The 18,022-nt window shown below is 42.1% G+C and overlaps 1 protein-coding gene across 3 annotated transcripts in view; it reads left to right on the top strand.

The window, feature by feature from the left end:
* The window catches only part of Txndc16 (thioredoxin domain containing 16), an 80,261-nt gene that overhangs the window by 29,226 nt on the left and 33,013 nt on the right, over positions 1-18,022 (top strand). For all 3 annotated transcript variants that reach the window (XM_059273782.1, XM_059273781.1, XM_059273780.1), the window contains 5 exons: positions 6,159-6,249; positions 9,255-9,405; positions 13,493-13,659; positions 13,997-14,057; positions 17,234-17,357. In XM_059273782.1, coding sequence (XP_059129765.1) covers positions 6,159-6,249; positions 9,255-9,405; positions 13,493-13,659; positions 13,997-14,057; positions 17,234-17,357 — 594 coding nt within the window. The remainder of the gene's footprint in view (positions 1-6,158; positions 6,250-9,254; positions 9,406-13,492; positions 13,660-13,996; positions 14,058-17,233; positions 17,358-18,022) is intronic.

Raw genomic sequence — 18,022 nt, forward strand, 5'->3', positions numbered from 1 at the left:
TGCACGAATCCTAAATGGTCTTGTAATAAAACCTGGAGCCAGGTAGGGTGAATGCTGAAAGATCAGAGAAACAGAGCAAGCCACAGCTACCACCTTTTACCTAATCAACTCCTCAGGCTGACAGAGCCTCTGCAGGAGAGTGAATTCCTGTCTCCTTCCACCTTATATTCTTTTTTCTGTCCAGCCATATCACTTCCTATTTCAACCTTCCTAGAGCTGGGATTAAAGGTGCGTGATCCCAAGTGCTGGAATTAAAGGTGTGTGCCACCACTGCCTGGCTCTGTTTCTTTTTTTAGACTGGATTAATCTCGTGTAGCCCAGTGTGGCCTTGAACTTATAGAGATCCAGAGATCTCTGCCTCTGCCTCCTGAGTGCTAGGATTAAAGGCATTAAAGGTGTGACACCACTGCCTGACCTCTGTGGCTTCGTCTGTGGCTGCCTCTGTCCTCTGATCTTCAGGCAAGCTTTATTTCTTAGATTACAAATATAACACCACAGTTCTCTTCAATTGCTCTGTTTTATTTCCTGAGATAAGGTCTCTTGCTGAACCTGGAGCTTACCAATTGGGCTAGTTTAGCTGGCCAGCTTGCCCTGGAGGGTCTGCTCTCTCTCCCTCCCGAGCACTGGGATTATGGTCCTGCCTGGCTTTTTTATGTGTTTTGAGGAATCTAAACTCCAGTTCTCACACTCCAAGTATTTTACTCACTGTGCCGTCTCCCTACCCAATTCTATGCTTTTATGAAATGAACTATATGTTGAAATTTTAGTTTTTTGTAAACATATGGCTTGGTGGCATGTCACAAAACACACCCTTATAAAATAGTACTTCAGGGCTGGCAAGATGGCTCATTGGGCAAAGGTACTTGCCACTAAGCCTGATGGCCCAAGTGCCAATCTTAGGATCCCCTCTCCCCACATGAAAGGAGAGCTCCAACTACCGGAAATTGCCCTCTGACTACTGTGTGAGCATTTCCCCCAAAAATAAAAAAAAAATAAAATTTAAAACAATATTGACAACTTGCCTATTTTGTTGACTTTTCAGGGTTCTCAGGCTTTGCTTTCCCCGGTTTCTAGTTATAATTAATGAAAAACCATAAGTGATAGGGACTTCCTCAGCTATAGAAAAACAAGGAATTAATTCCTTGATTTATATTTAATCGCCTCAACCTGACAATGATGTCTGAAATAGATCGGAAGGAGTAAGGGGCAGAATGAGGGAGAAGATGGGCAATTACAACAGTAGTGCCGCAGGAGATGATGGGGGTGACGGGGGTGGGGGGTGGGGGTGGGGGTGGGGGGGCGGTGGATGTGGGGACGAGTGTGAACATAGGTTAGTGTTCTTGAGGTGGAGTATGACAGCTGTATTTTCTGTCCTATAGCAGAGACAGAGGTGGCTGGAAAGTTTGGAATGGGAGGTCTGGAGTTCCCTTTCTGACATCATACCATGAAATACACTAGGTAGCTGGGTGTAACTCGATCTCACTTTCATGTTGGGGATGCAGACAAGGGGCATTGGATTTGAGAAGTACAGCTGTGATGCCCAGGAGCACTTGGGCATTTGCACTCAGAGGGGAAGAGGGACCAGTACAAGGGACGGAAGGGGTGGTCTGCGTGCAGGCTTGCCTAAAGGCAGAGGGAAGAGAAAAGTCTTTCTCCCGGAAAGGCATGCTAGTTGATCATCCTCCGAACGGTTCTCCTTATCTCAAGGTATAGGATGCCGTGAAGACAAACAAGAAGACCTCTCGGTTTAGTGTGTCCCATGAGGCTGCAGAGGTGGAATGGGCTTGCTATTTGTTAACTCTCACAAACACCCCAGGTGAAGGTCATCAGCACCATAAAATCCGGTGGTTATTTTGCAGGGCAAACCCAGTCTTCTCTCAGGGGCCTCTAGTCCCCCTCCTGTGAGTCCCACTGGGACATAGCATCACCTCATCTCACACCAGAGCACGGAGGAAGAACTTGACTTCCATTTCTCTTCCCTTCCGGTGGCTCAGAAATGTGTCAGTGACTTAACGTCCACTTCTGAGAATGGGCCTGTCTATGACCTGAAAGTGTGCTGGTTTTCTTAATTCAGGGAGGGTGAAATGTCATTCAGACATAACTTGAAATTTGCTGTGTATTTTCTTTTTTCAAACCCCACCTCTCCAAAGATTTGCTATGCATTTTAAATAATAATTGGGTAAAAATTTTAAGCAGAATCACCCAGGCATATTTTGGCAGGTAGTCTAGGCATGATATAAACAACTCATATAGAGAGGTTTGTTCCAAAGGCCTTTGAGAAAACATCATTGGGGGCTCACCTCCAGACCAATGGTTTACTTTTCACTGACTGTGAGAGTTGACTTCATCAGACTGTCTTCTTACATTGGTACTTTGGATTGCCCATTCATAGAAAATACTTTCATTAACACGACTATAGAGGTGTTTTGCCAAAGATTCACGTTCTACTCTGCCTTATATGATGTTAGCCTGCAGCTTGCCTTTCATACAGTCTCTGGTATCCCCTCAGCGATGCCAGTGTGGGATGTGTATGGCCGGGTCTAGGGTAAAGAGGTAGGGAACCCACCTGTTTTGACACACACTCCTTGACCAGTGGTGGTGCTAACCTGGGGACCATCCAGAGTGAGAAAGACTCACTTTTCCAGATCTAGGGGTCCTCTCTCTAGGGTTGTGGCCACCTCCTGGCAGAGTAAGCTGCCTCTACTCTAGTTCTTATGAGTTCACCCCTATCATTTGATCCAGCAATCCTAATTCTGGGCTTTTATCTAAAGGAACCGAACCTGTCTTGCAGAGGTATCTGCTCTTGTGTGCATTGCAGCATTATTCACACAGGCAGTTCACAGGAACAACATTCATCTGCACTGCTTCCAGGACAAGTGGTTGTAAATGAGCTGGTAGGAAAGGGCCAGATCTGAATGAAGAGACGTTAGCCCTCTTTATCCCCCCTCTCTTCTGAAACTTCTGTTGGACAGTCTCTTCTGCACGGTTTCCACCAGCATCACATATTCCTGTGAGGGAAGAAGGGTGTGTGTGTGTGTGTGTTTTGAGACAGTCTTACTATGTAGTCTTGGCTGGCCTCAAAATCAGAGAGATTCACCTGCCTCTGTCTCCTGAGGGCTGGGATTAAAGGCATGTATCACCATGCTTGGACAAAAGTGTTCTTTTTGGAAAGAGCTCTGGTAGACATGCAGGCATTGGATCCTGTCTGACACCAGGATGATCGTCACAGAGGCCATGTGTGGATAATAATAAAAACGATCTTCCTAGAAGGTAGATACATGCTTTCTATCAGCCATGTTCTTGGTACAAAAATGATGACTCTAACATTGGTGGAGAAGAGCCGGGACTATAAATAGCATGGAGCATCCTCTGTATTTAGCTGAAAGAAGGCTTTGTTCACAGAATGAAAGACCCCTGAACTCTGTCTCCATTTCTGGAAGCTGAAGCAGCAGGTGTGGAGGGAAGCCCTTAAGTCTTTTAAAATAAGCATCAGGTGATTCTTAACCAGGCACGTTTGGGAAACATCACAGCATACTGTTTCTCAAGATCCACTTCTGGGCACTGGGAATGTTTATATTAGCTACACACCCCACCTATGGAAAAGGAGCTTTTAGGTCTAGGTTCAGTGCAGAGCATGCCTTTTTAGCTCAGTGGGTATGCTAGCTATTAATGTTCTGATGTCTGAAATAAAGGAGCCAGCTATGAAAGAAGCAAAATATGTCTGTCTGCTGGGTATGCATACCTCATCCTTCTGTTCAAATAAGAGCTATCTATGTCTTAGTGACATGAATGGACAGGAGCCTACAATGCCAAAAATGATTTACTTCTGTGAGCCATTCCACAGTACAGAGACATTTTCATGTTTCTGAATTCTTTTGGGGGGATGTCTTCTTAGGCTTCAGTAATCAGCAGAAACCAGGACACTCCAAACATTCAAGTTATAGCCAGTTCCCTCCTCTAAGGGGGCCATTTCTACTTACACCCTGAAGATGGGGTTGGGCTAGAGTCAGTGGAAGAAGGTTTGCTAGCTTTTCTGAGCCTCTGGGCTCAGTCCTCATCACTGGGAGGAGCAGTGGGGAATGGGACAGTGCTGAAGATGAGATTTTAAGGAACACAGGAATTGTTAAGTATAGTGAATTAAGAACTGCTAGTTGGCCATAATGCTTTTGCAGCATGGTGATTCCTGATGACCTTGACCAGCGCAGTTTCTGCAGATTGATAGCAATCAAGCGTGAGAGAATAGGAGAGAAATTGGAGATGAATGCAGAGACCTAGGAGAGGAATTTCGCTGTAAGGGAAAGGGGAAACCTGGGTATTGTCTGATATGTGAGAATATGTGAGGCAGAGAAGAATTTGTAAAGAAACTTGTTTGTGTGTTGACAAAGTGCTGGTTGTAAAGAGGGAATGCATCATGCAGGGGAGTGGAGGGAATGCAACCTGCAGGGGAGCGGCTGCAGCAAGAGCACCAAGTGGGCGAGAGGTGGGTGGGATCTAGTGAAGGGGGAGATGTGGTTCTGTGGTGGGAGTGCAGAGAGTTCCTCTGTGGTAATAGGAAGAAAGAGACAGAGTATGGCATCAGTTTAGGGGAGTTCATAGACAGAGACAGCTTGGAGCATATGGACTATCCAGCCCCCACCCTCTGTGCATGCTTATCCACGGAGGCTAGAGGTTTTGTGTGCCTTCAGTTTTTCTCTTCCTTATAGTTTGAGACAGCTTCTAGCTCAGGGTTCTCAACCTGTGGATTGCAACTCCTTTTGGATGCCTGAGACCATTGAAAAGATCAGATATTTACATTATGATTCCTAACAGTAGCAAAACCACCTCTATGAAGTAGCAACGAAAATAATTTTATGTTGGGGGTCAGCACAACATGAGGAACTGTATTAAAGAGTCACAGCATTAGGAAGGTTGAGAACCACTGCTCTAGCTGAATCTGGAACTCACTGATTCAGCTAGATGGGGCTGGTCAGCAAGTCCTGGGGATCCTCCTTTGCCCGGTGACTGTGTCAGAGGAACAGCAGGTAGCAGTTGACTTCAGGAGTTTGGCCCATCAGAATGCAAGGCACTGATGGGCCAGTGTGCTCCAACAAGCATCTCCAGGATGACAGGCTAGATAACGTACCTGATACATTTGAAGTCTTGAGAAGGAAGAGTGATTGTGGAGGAGTTTAAAAAGAAAGACGTCTAAAGGAAAAAATGTAAAGAAATAGGTACAACTGCAGTAAAAACAAATGTGTTCATAAAAAGGAGAAGTAATCCATCTTCCTGCTCTCTATGGCTCATGTATAACTAATACTCCTGAGTCTTAATGTAAACACTGAATAAGATGTAATAAAAATTAGATCTATACCAGAAGGGCTAAGGGAGTGTGAAGCATGTACATTTCGAGAGCTGGGTTTCAGAAAAGAGATGTAATTTATTATCTTACACAGCGGGACACCCACAAATAGAGTAGTAACTTTATCTGCCATTTACATTTGTGTATCTGCATGTACGTGTTGATAGCAGGTATCAGGAAATAAGGGAATAAGAAGGACATTTACAGACTTCCAGATAAACAACAAAAGAAGTAATAGATGAATTAGAAGTGTTCCGCCTTGAGTATTGGAGACAGAATAGAAAGTAGGAGAATGGTTTTTCTTTTCTTAATATGCCTTATTGAATTGTCTCTAAAATTGATAAAAAATAATGTACCTATAAATATATAAAATAGAACATGAAACTTGTGAATTCATACATACTTCCCACTAATAGAAGAAATAATCACACAGTTGTATGTTACAAAGATATTCAAGTATAATTCATTTTTTATGGGCTCAGTACCTTTATAAACTTGAATAAGATATATTTTAAATTTCTTTAAGATTTATTTTTATTACATGTATATGTCTGTGAGAGGGTATGCCACGTATGTGGGTGCCTGAAGAGGCTAGAAGGGGGTGTTGCTTCCCTCAGAGCTGGAGTTACAAGCTGCCCCACATGTGTCCTGGGATATGGACTCAGGTCCTCTGGAAGAGTAGCAAACTTTCTTATCTACTGAACCATCGTTCCTTTGTATTTTTCCTTAAATTTAATAGCTAATAGAAGGGTTAGGATAAGATTCAGAGTAAGAGTTTACATGGAGTCACTTGCTAACTCTGTCCCCGTCTCCTTTTCAGAGCACAGAGCAGTCATGGAAGCCGCTTTTGTGTATGGGACCTCCTATCAGTTTGCCTTAACCACAGAAATTGCCCTTTTAGAAAGTATCGGGTACGTATGAGAGGCCCAGGTCAATGGTTTGATTTTCTGTTGTGGACACATTTCATGTTGCTGTTCCTCACTGTCATGGCTTGGGTTTCTCTGAAGGAGTCACACACATTGTAAATACATAAGGAAACCTGGGATGCCTTTATTACTCTGGTGTAAACCACTCTGTGACAGTACATATAGACAGTGATAGTTCGGGGTGAATAAAGACAGTGCATAAGCCATATGCTAGAGTGTCACAGTGGCGACAGGAGGCATCTTAGGAATAGACCTGTGATGATCACATGGCAGTTTCAGAATTAGGCTCCAGAGAGTCTTTTGACAATAATCCCAAGTGTACTTAAAGCAGCTTTTGAACAGGATGTTTTAATTTTCTTCGTAACGTACAGTTCTAGCTAGAAGCCCACTTTCAGCACTTTTCGTGGGGAGGGTCAGTCAAGAGGAAAGTTTCTCCTTTTAGCACTAAAGATCACAAGAAGTAACCAGTCAAATTGAACCACCAAATGTAGTTCCAGAGTTCTCTCCAAGAAAATTAACTCAAAGCAAGGCAAAAATGCCATGACCTCTTGTGATTGTGCCAGAGCTTCCCATGTGCCCCCCGCCCCCATTGAGCTCTCAGGACATCATACATGTAAGAAGTGCTCTTACACCTCTGTAGGTGTTGGGTTAATTACAGGACAAACAGACGTCCTCACAGCGTTGGGCTGGGAGTTGAGAGTTGGTGCTCAAGCGAAGCCTCTGCTTCCCCGCTGTTCAGTTCTCCATGGTGGATTCTCAACACTGTTTTCAGTCCGTTATTGAACTTCCTTGTTTTCTGTGACATGCTCTTCTAAACCTTCAGTAAACTCCCCCTCTTTGGGGGGTCTGTGAGTAGCAAACTAAGGATCCCTGATTAAAGTAGCTCCCCGCCTTTATTTTACTTTGGAGCCTTTGATGAGAAGTACAGCCCTAACCAGGGTATCCTGTGCTCAGCACTTTGCTTTCGGCGGTGGGTAGCAAGCGGAACAGAGTTATCCCTCGGGAAGCTATGCACTTTCTTAGGGCTTAACTACATAATGGTTGCTTTCCTTCTAAATGCACATTTATCCTACCTCCCTGCGAAGATTTTATGCCTCCCTTTCTGTGTAAGCTCTGTGGTCTTCCCTCTCTTTCCCTGTCTTCTCCTTCCCAACTTGAGGCAGAATGAAATATTTCTTTGTTCTTCGTACGTCTTATATATTATAGTCGTTCCCCTCATACATCTCTTTCTGCTTAAGCCCTTAAAGGATTCCAGTAGTCTTATTAGTCTTTACTGTTTAACATAGAGCTTTTTTGTTTTTGTTCATTTTGAGATTAAATTTAATTATAACATTTCTCCCTTCCCTGTCTTCCGTCTAAACTCATATACTTTTTCTTTTTCTGCTTCAAACTCATGGTCTCTTTTTTTGCCACTATTATTGCATGCATATAGGTACTTATGTGTGCATATATATTCCTAAATATAGTCTGTTGAGTCCATGTAACGATACTTATTTGTGTATTTTCAGGGCTGCCCATTTGGCACTGGACGACCAATTGGTGCGCTCTTCCCTGTGGAGGGCCTCCTCTCCCACTCCCCCCTTTCCTCAGTTGGCTGTAGTTCTCTGTGTAGGGCTGAGGCCTCATGGGCTTCTCTTCATCTAGTTTAGCAAACTCATTGGTATCATCCTTGTTCGGCTCACATTTGGGCAGTCATGTTGATGAGACTTAATGTGTACAGCTTCTGATGTTACCAGCAGACAGTCTTACAGCAGACTTCCTGATCCTCTGGCTCTAACAGTCTTTCTGTCCTTCCTCCACGATGGTCCTTGAGCCTTAGGTGCAGGAGGTCTTGTAGAGTGGGACTGGGCTCCACAACTCTGCATTTGGACTGGTTGTGGTTTTCTGTCATGGTCTGTCTTTTGCAAAGAGAAGTTTCCTTGAGGAAGGATAAGGACTGCATTTACCTGAGGGTAGCTAGGTTTCCAGAACCAGGTGTGGTCTCCCTTTTGTTGAGTGGGTCTTAAGTCCAATCAGAGAGCTCTGGGTCATTGCCAAGGTATGTATGTCACTCTTAGGGTCATACGGCTGTGCTGGTTGTTGATGTAATTCATAGGCATCGTAGCTGGGCAGGATTGTCGGTTGCCTCCCTCCTTTGAAAGCTTGCGTGGTGCCTTCTGGTACCGTGAAGGCTAATCCTCAAAGATGGAGCATTCAGGTCCATTTCAGCTCAGGGGTCTTGGGCACTGTTTTTGAAGTAGCATAGAGCTTTAACAATAGTTATTAAGTAAATATTTCTGATTGTTTCACTTATCACTGACTCTATTAGGAATCACATTGTAATTAAATTAGAAACCAGTGACTACTCAGTTAGACATGCTATTTTAAAAATCAAGTATTGTAGTATTTTGCAAAACTCCATTAGCACTACATGGAGATTTTTAAAATGTTGTTTTAATTTTGGCAAAATTTAATCTTCACTCTAAGTTTGAGTTCTCATATTGAAATAATGCCAAAACTCAAATTATAAACTGCATTGGCCCTGTTTTGTAATTTATCAGATCAAATTCACAGACCCCCACAGCTATCAGATGGTTTCTGTCTTAAGACACAATGTAGCTAAAGTTTATTCAAAACAGCTTTGGTTTTAAATGAAACTTAGGAAATTTGCATCACAAAGCTTCATTTGGCATAGCTCTGGGAAGACAGCGATATTTAAAGGTAATCTCACCTGTGAGTCTTTTATGGAGGCCTATAACCTAATCTAGACCTTAATGTATAAAAGGGTTTGAAGAGCTTGTTCAGATATCAAGGTTAATTTTCTTAAATATTTTCTACCTTATTTTGTCCAAGTTGATTTTATTTTTAAAGTTAACTCTTAGGTTTTTGTTAAAACAGTAATTTAATACATGAGAGTTAAGCAAAGAAATTTGTTAGTAGGTCCTTTTGGACTGTAAGAGGATGGCACATTGAACTTCATCAAGTGTTTCTTCCTGGTTTTCAATTTACAGCTCTGAGAACATACAACGTGCACATCTCTACTTTTTCCATTGTAAACTGACCTTGGACTTGACCGAGCATTGCAGAAGAACACTAATGGAGCAACCGTTGACTACACTGAATATTCACGTATTTGTGAAGACAATGAAAGCACCTCTGTTGGTATATGTTTTCATTTTACTATACCAGATTTTCACACATGAAATTTACTAAGTTTTGATTCACAGATAAGTGTTTACATTGATGACTGTATCTTAATTTCTCTTTTTTGGACACATCACTTTCATTTCATAGCATTTGAGAGTAATATCTTGTTAAACATAGAATATCGATTGTTTTTAAAATAGTATTTTTGTTTTGATTTGTGACATCAAAATTCCTAAATATAACGAGTGAAAATGCTGTGTGATAGTTATAATGAGTGCAGATACTTGGTGAGTGCAGAGACCGATCATGGTTAAGACAAGTTCTCTTTTGTGAGTGTTTTAATCATTCTTTAAAAGGTTGGTAGCTATTGCAACCATTAGCCTATTGTGTCTCACTTTGGTTAACATTAGCCTTCAAGAGTTCTAGAGATACATTTGATGATGGTGATCAGCACTTTCTCTGAAATGTTAAAGGCTTTTTTTTTTTTTGAGTATATGGAAAACCTTCAGTAGATTTTCTCACATGATACATCTTTAAAAAATGGTTCATGTGTTTTATAGATAATCAGAATAGTACCACAAAGTATAAATTAAAAAATGCAAGTTACCCTGTCTCATCAGTCAGAAAGTGAGTAGCAGATGATCTCACTCCCATTCTCTCTGCGCCTTATGCAGATGGAGTGTGGGTAGCTCTGTGGACAAACAAGAGTGTCATCTTGTAGTGAGAAGCACTGTATTTAAATTTTACATGGACTTAACAGAAGAAGAAGAAACTGATAAGCATCTAAAGGGATTATTCTTCTTATGAACATTTCACTCTTATCAAGTATTCTCTAGGAAATACTGTCTCAAGTGTTGAGTTATGAAAACACTAAGAAATTAAAGAGTACATTTTTAAAACTCTGATATTTTCATTGTAGGTAGAAGGAGTTATTTGCTTTTGCTTTGTAAGATGGGAAATTAACTTCATATATTCATTTTCAACTCGGTTCCCCTGGCCTTTCTAATTTTCGCTAGTATTTTTCTTTCTGCACTGTTAAAATCTATATATTTCTAATCCACTTTGTAGTCATAACCAGCCTTTTAAAAAGCCAGGTTTTATATTTAATGGACTCAGAGCTAGCCAGCCACACTTTTGCTGGCTTAATCCTTTAGCTCTTTATTTTAAATAACTTTTTCTTCAGTCGGATCTTGTTTGCAAAGAAGTCTCTGTTTTTTGTTTGTTTTGTTGTTGTTGAGACAAAGTCTCACTATATAGCCCAGGCTGGATTTGAACTTACTATATAGCCCAAGCCGGCATCCAACTCATGATCCTCCTACCTCACTTTCCACATTTCCAGTTTAAGAAAAAAAAAATTTAAAGGAAGTAGCTAATAGATCTTTTTTATCTTTGACAAAGATTGGCAGATATGGCTTGCATCCATGGACAGAGTACCCTTTGGATTTGTTCTGATGTTCCTTTGAAGAACAGGAGAAGGGAGGGAACAGTTTACCTGCTAGAGGTCTTCACCATTTCTCTCCAACCTTGTTCTCTTATCTTCAGTTGGGTACTAAGAATTCTCTGGGGCTGGAGAGATGGCTCAGAGGTTAAGAGCACTGGCTGCTCTTCCAGAGGTCCTGAGTTCAATTCCCAGCGCCCACATGGTGGCTCACAAACATCTATAATGAGATCTGGTGTCCTCGTCTGGCCTGCAAGGATACATGTAGACAGAACACTGTATACATAATAAATAAATAAATCTTAAAAAAAAAAGAATTCTCTGAATTTTGGGTCAGCAAGATGGCTCATTGTGCAAAGGTGCCAGGTACCAAGCCTGATGACTTAGTTCTACTCTGGGTCCACATCCACATCCACATTTACATCCACATCCACATTTACATAGTAAAAGCGAAAACAGGTGAAAATGCAGGGTTTTTTTTTTTTGTTTGTTTGTTTACCTACCAGTAGGGGAAGAATTTAACTTATACTAAACTTAATAAAAATGTTTTTCTTCTTGCTATGGACATCTTGAAGTTTTTCCTTTTCCTAGTTTCTACTCAGGAATTTTCTTTTGTTTTTGGAAACTATGTTTAAAAATAGATACACAGGAAGGAGATTCTCTGTTTTTATTTCATTTTACGACAGGAATTATGCAATATTAAATTTGAAATGAAAAAAAAAAAAAGCCCAGATTTTGAAGACTGCACAGTAAGTTGGGAATAGGTTAAGCATGGCTGCACCTGAAAACAGGACATGCACAAAGTCAAGGATTAATGTTGTACTCTCTGAGAATGTGCTCTTGAAACAGTTTCCGGTTGAGTGGTGCTTTCTGGAACTGTGGAGTATACACGCCTCTGCTCTGCAAAAGGAATACTAAGTTGCTGAAGTTCGGAGTGGAGTTTCTTTCAAAACTCTCACAAAAGGATGCACAAGCATCTCATTGAATAATTCCTTTCATTCCCCCTGGACTGCTAAGGAGCTGATGTGGCTTCTGATTCTTGGTCAGAGACTAGAGGTCAGAGTGACTGGCAGCAGGAAGCCAGGAAAGGTCTGAATGCAAACCGAGGGGAGCAGGGGTTAGAGAGCTAGTGAGAATCGGGTTCTGGCCCAGGGTTTCTGGAAGGGTTGGCAAGAGCCAGGAAGACTCTAGCAGTCCTTCTGCAGAGGAGGGATGAGGTACATACAGGGGGCTGACAGTGCTCAGAGACTCCTTGGGAATGAGTGAGGGCTGATGTCTTAGCTTTTGTGGGATAAGGAGATTTTAGAGGTCTGATCTGATGTGGTCACTTCTGACTTTGGATTTGGCCACATTAGTATTTGAGGTTATTTTTGTTCTTAATGAATATCCTTGAGGTTAGGAAACAAAGTAAGGTCAAAGCCTTTCATAGGAAACAACCCATAAGCCAAAATTGAGTATAACAAGAATATGCTTTTAGGTGGCATGACAGGGGTAGAGAGGCACTGGGGTTAGTACAGATTCTAACCTGTGAGGCCCATCAGTAGTTGATTTGAAGGACTGGTTTGTAGTTTGTTCTTATTCTGTAGCCCCAGCCATGCTCACAGAGACAAGGTCTTATAGTGTATAACCCTATGCTCTCGCTGCGTAGAACTCACTTTGTAGATCAGGCTGGCCTGAAACACACAAATCTGCCTGTCTCTGTAGTATTGGGATTAAAGAGGTATACCACCAACACCCCATGGTCACTCTACACCAGTGGTTCTCAACCTGTGGGTTGCAACCCCATTAGAGGTAGAAATCTTTTTGCAGGAGTTGCCTATGACCATAGGAAATATCAGATATTTACATTGTAATTCATAACAGTAGCAAAATTATAGTTATGAAGTAGTAATGAAAACAGTTTAATGACCAGAGTGTCACCACAACATGAGGGGACTGTATTAGCACAGAATGAGGAAGGATGAGAACCACTGTTCTACAGTGTTCTTCCTGTATTAGTTTACACATCAGTCACATTACATGCCTTTGAGGTGCAGTAGTCATTGGGTTTTGTAAAGTAGTCTGAGCTTAGGCATTTAGGATCTGAAATAACTTGGTGTGCTTACATTAAATTTATAGTTTAAGCAAGCAAAAGTAGAAAGTAAGACTCAAACTTTTGTGTGGATAGTATATGTCTTAGTTAGGGTTCTATTGCTGTGAAGAGACACCATGACCATGGCAACTCTTACAAAGGAAAACATTTAATTGAGGCTAGCTTATAGTTTCAGAGGTTTAGTTGATTATCATCAAGGCAGGATATGGCGACATGCAGGCCCACAAGGTGCTGGAGAAGGAGCTCAGTGTTCTACATCTTAATCCACAGGCAACAGGAAGTGAACTGAGTGCCATGTTATGTGTAGCTTGAGCATAGGAGACCTCAAAGCCTGCCTCTACAGTGAGACACTTCCTTCAACAAGGCCACACCTACTCCAACAAAGCCACACCTCCTAATAGTACCACTCCTTTTGAGGGCCATTTTCTTTCAAACCACTACAGTATATGTCTAATCACTGCAATGTGATTTATGTGTGAAAGTCAGAGGATGACTTGTGAAAGTCAGTTTGGTCTGTCATGTTGGGTTAATACCATACAGTGAGGATGTTTTTCCTTTTTCTCTAAATGGAGACAGAAGTGGCTGAAGATCCTCAGCAAGTTTCAACCATTCATCTACAACTAGGATTGCCACTGGTTTTTATTATCAGCCGACAAGCTACGTATGAAGCCGACAGAAGAACTGCAGAGTGGGTGGCCTGGCGTCTTCTGGGGAAAGCAGGTGTCCTGCTGCTGTCGAGGTATCGCGCGTTGGGTGTTAATGATGCTTCAGTGCCGTTTCCCTTGTTTTAAATATTGTAATCTAATCACAAAAACCTTTATGTCTAACAGATTCTAGTATAGTCAGAGCTACTCCTGAGCTGAAGACTATACACTAGTTAGTAGCTTGATTAAAATTAAAAAGAGGACCAGATAATCCAGCTGGTATTTACACGTGAAGTTTCTCAGTCTCACTAAATTGTAATCTTCTATTCACAATCGTTTTTAGAATCAGAACGTTCAGTTCTGTTTTAGATTGACATCTTGGGTGGCTTCTTCAGATTAATGAATAAGAGATTTATTTCCACTTTGAAAAAGGGACTCTGTGGATGTGAACATTCCTCAGCATGCTAATGTGGCCTTCAGAAGAGCAGAGAAGGTTAGTCACTTTACACACTGGTCTATAATGCTACTTCTTTTAGTTCAGATAATCCATGGGGACTAAAGTCAGAAAAAAATTACATATGTGAACATGGGAAAAGAGACGGACACATTAGAAAATAAAAACAGCAATTATGCATTTAAAGAATGATAATTTAAAGATTTTTCCAATAATAAACCTGCATTACTTTAGTCCACATGGAATACTTTTCCCTAAAATTATATTTAGTTATTTGATCTTATTATGTAATGCCTGTCCTTTTAAATTGTTTTGAATATCACTGATTACTTTTTCTGGCAAAATTTCTGGAAGCAAAATTTGCCAAAGGAAATGAGATTTGTTTTATTTTCATTTTTTTTGGAACAGGGGGTCTGTACAGTGTAATTAAGACTGACCCTTGACTTGGAGTCTTCTGTTTCAGCCTCCTGCATGCTATGAATGCTAGGGTTACTGGTGTGTATTATTCCGTGTGTGTGTGTGTGTGTGTGTGTGTGAGAGAGAGAGAGAGAGAGAGACAGAGACAGAGAGAGAGACAGAGAGAGAGAAGAGAGAGACATACATACACACACACATACACACACACACACAGGTGCTCTGACACACATGTGGAGGTCAGAGGACAACTTGTTGAAGTTGGTGTCCTCCTTGTACTGTGTGGGTTCCCCTAATTGAACTCAGGCCTTCAGGCTTGGTAGCAAGAGCTTTTCTTAACTGGGAGTAAAGAATAATTTTATGTTTAGAGTTAGATAGGAAATTGAATTTTATGGAGGAAGTCTCTTAAAAGAAGTATTAATTCTATTATTTGGTAGAATGTAAAATTAACCCATTTTGATTGGTTCTATTTGCAAGAAAATGGTGTATATTCACATTTCTTCTCTTTTGTCTTGAGATCTAGAATCTGCAATTTTTTTTGTAAGACTTTTCACTCACACTAGTTGTGACAAAAAGCGAGTGAGGATTCCAGTTCCTTTTTTTTTGCCCCATTCAGGAGGGCATCTGTCTTTAGCTGAAGCACATGTTGGATGCTTTCTCTTTGTAGTAACGGTGGCATTTACTTCCTTTTGTTGTTTGTTTAATTTCGAAACTGAAGTTTAGAGTTGTGATTTTATTATTAGTTCCAAGGAAGGAAAATATTTTAGATTGAAATGCTTTGTTACATATTAGAGATCAAGATACCACGTGACAACAAACCCTAGAAGGATGTTGGGAAAGAGAAGCCCTTATACACTGACGGCAGGAGTGTATACGGGCCCAGCCGTGGTGTAAATCAGACGGAAGGTCCTCAAAGAACTAGAAAAATAGCCTGTGTAGGCCTGGGGAGAGGGATCGGCAGGTGTGGTGCGGACACCTGAGTGTGGATCTTCAGAACTCACAAAAACCTGCCCTCGAGTGCGTGTCTGTAACCACAGAGCCCCTGTAGTGAGAAGGGAGACAGAGGCAGGTGGATCCCTAGAGATGTGAAGACCAGCTGGCTTGGTCGGACAGCAGCGACCCAGTGTCACCCAGGGTGGAGAGGGAGGACACAGAAGGTTGTCTTCTGGCCGCCATGCATGTGCTGTGCCACATCTACACCCGCATTCACAGGCACGGGCCGTGTCTCAGTTGTAAGACTGTTATGAAACACCACGACCAAAAACAATCTTTTCCTTGGGGAGGAAAAGATTTATTTGGCTCACACGATGAACACGAGTTCATCATTGGAAGAAGTCAGGACAGGAACTCAAAACAGGTTAGGAACTTGGAAGCAAGAGATGATGCAGAGGCCATGGAGGGGTGCTGCTTACTGGCTTGTTCCTTATGGCTTACTCAGCCTGCCCCCGCCTCTCTCTCGTGTCTTTGTTTTGTTTTTTTTGAGACAGGGTTTCTCTGTGTAACCACCTTGGCTGTCCTGAAATTCACTCTGTAGACCAGGCTGGCCTTGAACTCACAGAGATCCGCCTGTCTCTGCCTCGAGAGTACTGAGATTAAAGGTGTGGGCCACCGCTGCTGGGCTCAGCTGGCTTTCTTATAGAACCCGTGACCACCAGCGCTGGGATGCCACCATCCACAACGGGCTGGCCCTTCTCCATCAATCACTAATTAAGAAAATGCCCTACCTGCCTTGCCTGCTTAAAGTTTGATCTGCTGGAGGCATTTTCTCAACTGAAGTTCCCTCTTGTGTCAAGTTGGCACAACTACCCAGCACTAGTGTCATTCACACACATGAATGTCATATACACACATGCATAAATACTCTGTACACAAAAGGATCGAAAGAAAACGGGGGCAGGAGAGGCAGCCCATTGGTGAAGAGTGCTTGCTGCTTTTGCACAGGACTGAAGTTCTGTTCTCAGCACCCACAGCCACCTGTAGTTCCAGCTCCAGGGGCTCTGGTGCTCTGCCTCTGTGGCACCTGCACTCATGTGCATATACCTACACACACACACACGCACACGCACACACACACGCACACGCACACACACACACACACTTTAAGAGTAAATCTTTAAAAATGTCTACAAATGAAACTACCATATGATCCAGCTATACCACTCTTGGACATCTGTCTGAAGGATTCTTAAGTCAGCAGACCACAGGGATATTGCACATCCATTCTTATTATTTCACTATTCACAATAACTAGAAACTGGAATCAGTCCAACGTCCATCAACAGATGAATAGATAAACAGTGTGGTTCATGTGTACAATAGACTTTTTGCAGTGGTAAAAAAAAATGAAATCATGACGTTTTAGGAAAATGGATAGAACTACTAGAAATCATTATGTTAAGTGAAATAAAACAGACTCAGAAAGCGAAATACTGCATGTTTTCTCTTATATGGAGAATTTAGGTGAGAGAGAGAGAGAGAGAGAGAGAGAGAGAGAGAGAGAGAGAGTGTGTGTGTGTGTGTGTGTGTGTGTGTGTGTGTGTAAGAGTCGGGAAACTAGAAAGGAGACGCTGAGAGAGGAGAGGAATTTACAGGAAAGGGGAGGAGGGAGAGGGCATTCACGTGACAAACAGCAGGGGGCACTGTTCAGCAGGAGGCAGTAGACCAGCAAAGGGGGTGCAGGAAGGTTGGGGGAGGGCAGTAGGGGAAAGGGACAGATAAGCACAAAATATGTTGACATGTTTGAAAACGTCATAACGACACCTGTCACTCTGTGTGCTAACTTGAAAAATGAACATCTCTAGGAAGCGCCTGTGGAATTTCTGGTGTTAGATGATGTTGATTTAATAATTGCCCATGTGAAAAATAATATGTACGTTGAAGAAATACAGGAAGATGAGGATGGAGATGAGGAAGGCCCAGATCTGGGTAAGAACTGCAAGACCACCCTTCCAGCCCTCCGCACCCCCAGCCCAGCAGTGAAATGCCCAGTAGATGAACGTCTTCATTGATGTGATCTCCTTCAGGATCTGTGAGGGAATCTGGGGAGGGGGACTTGGAATCACATTGGTTGACTGGTGAGCAGATGAATGGGGCTTTCTGTTGCGTTTTGGTGGGAACCTTTACCGGTTCACACCGGGCTTCCAGCTCCCCACACTTTTGCCTCTGTCTCACACAGTAAGTCCTTTTCACCCACCGGGCTTGCACCTCACAGACCCACACAAAGCCGTGGCGTATTTCATTTTTATCGTTCCTCCTGGGAAATGAAATCATAATCAACATTATTGTGTTTGTAGTTGTAAACGCGTCTGGTGGATTTCAGTAACATTTTACTATTTATTTACTTAGCAGTCACTTTTGGCTTTTATTCTCATTGCTGACATGGCTTTCTTTGATTAACAATCAAGTTCTCTAAGAGAACTAGCCTCACCTTTGATTTATAGCTGAGGAATCTGTTTCCACAGTTATGTGACTTGTCCACGGTCACACCAGCAGTACAGTGGTGGAACCCAGCCCAGAACTTAAGCATTCTGACATAAGACTGATTTGCTTTCATTATCGTTCCTAATATTTTTTCATGACATTAATCTTAT

The sequence above is a fragment of the Peromyscus eremicus genome, chromosome 9 (genome assembly GCF_949786415.1).
Source record: "Peromyscus eremicus chromosome 9, PerEre_H2_v1, whole genome shotgun sequence".
Lineage (NCBI taxonomy): Eukaryota > Metazoa > Chordata > Mammalia > Rodentia > Cricetidae > Peromyscus > Peromyscus eremicus.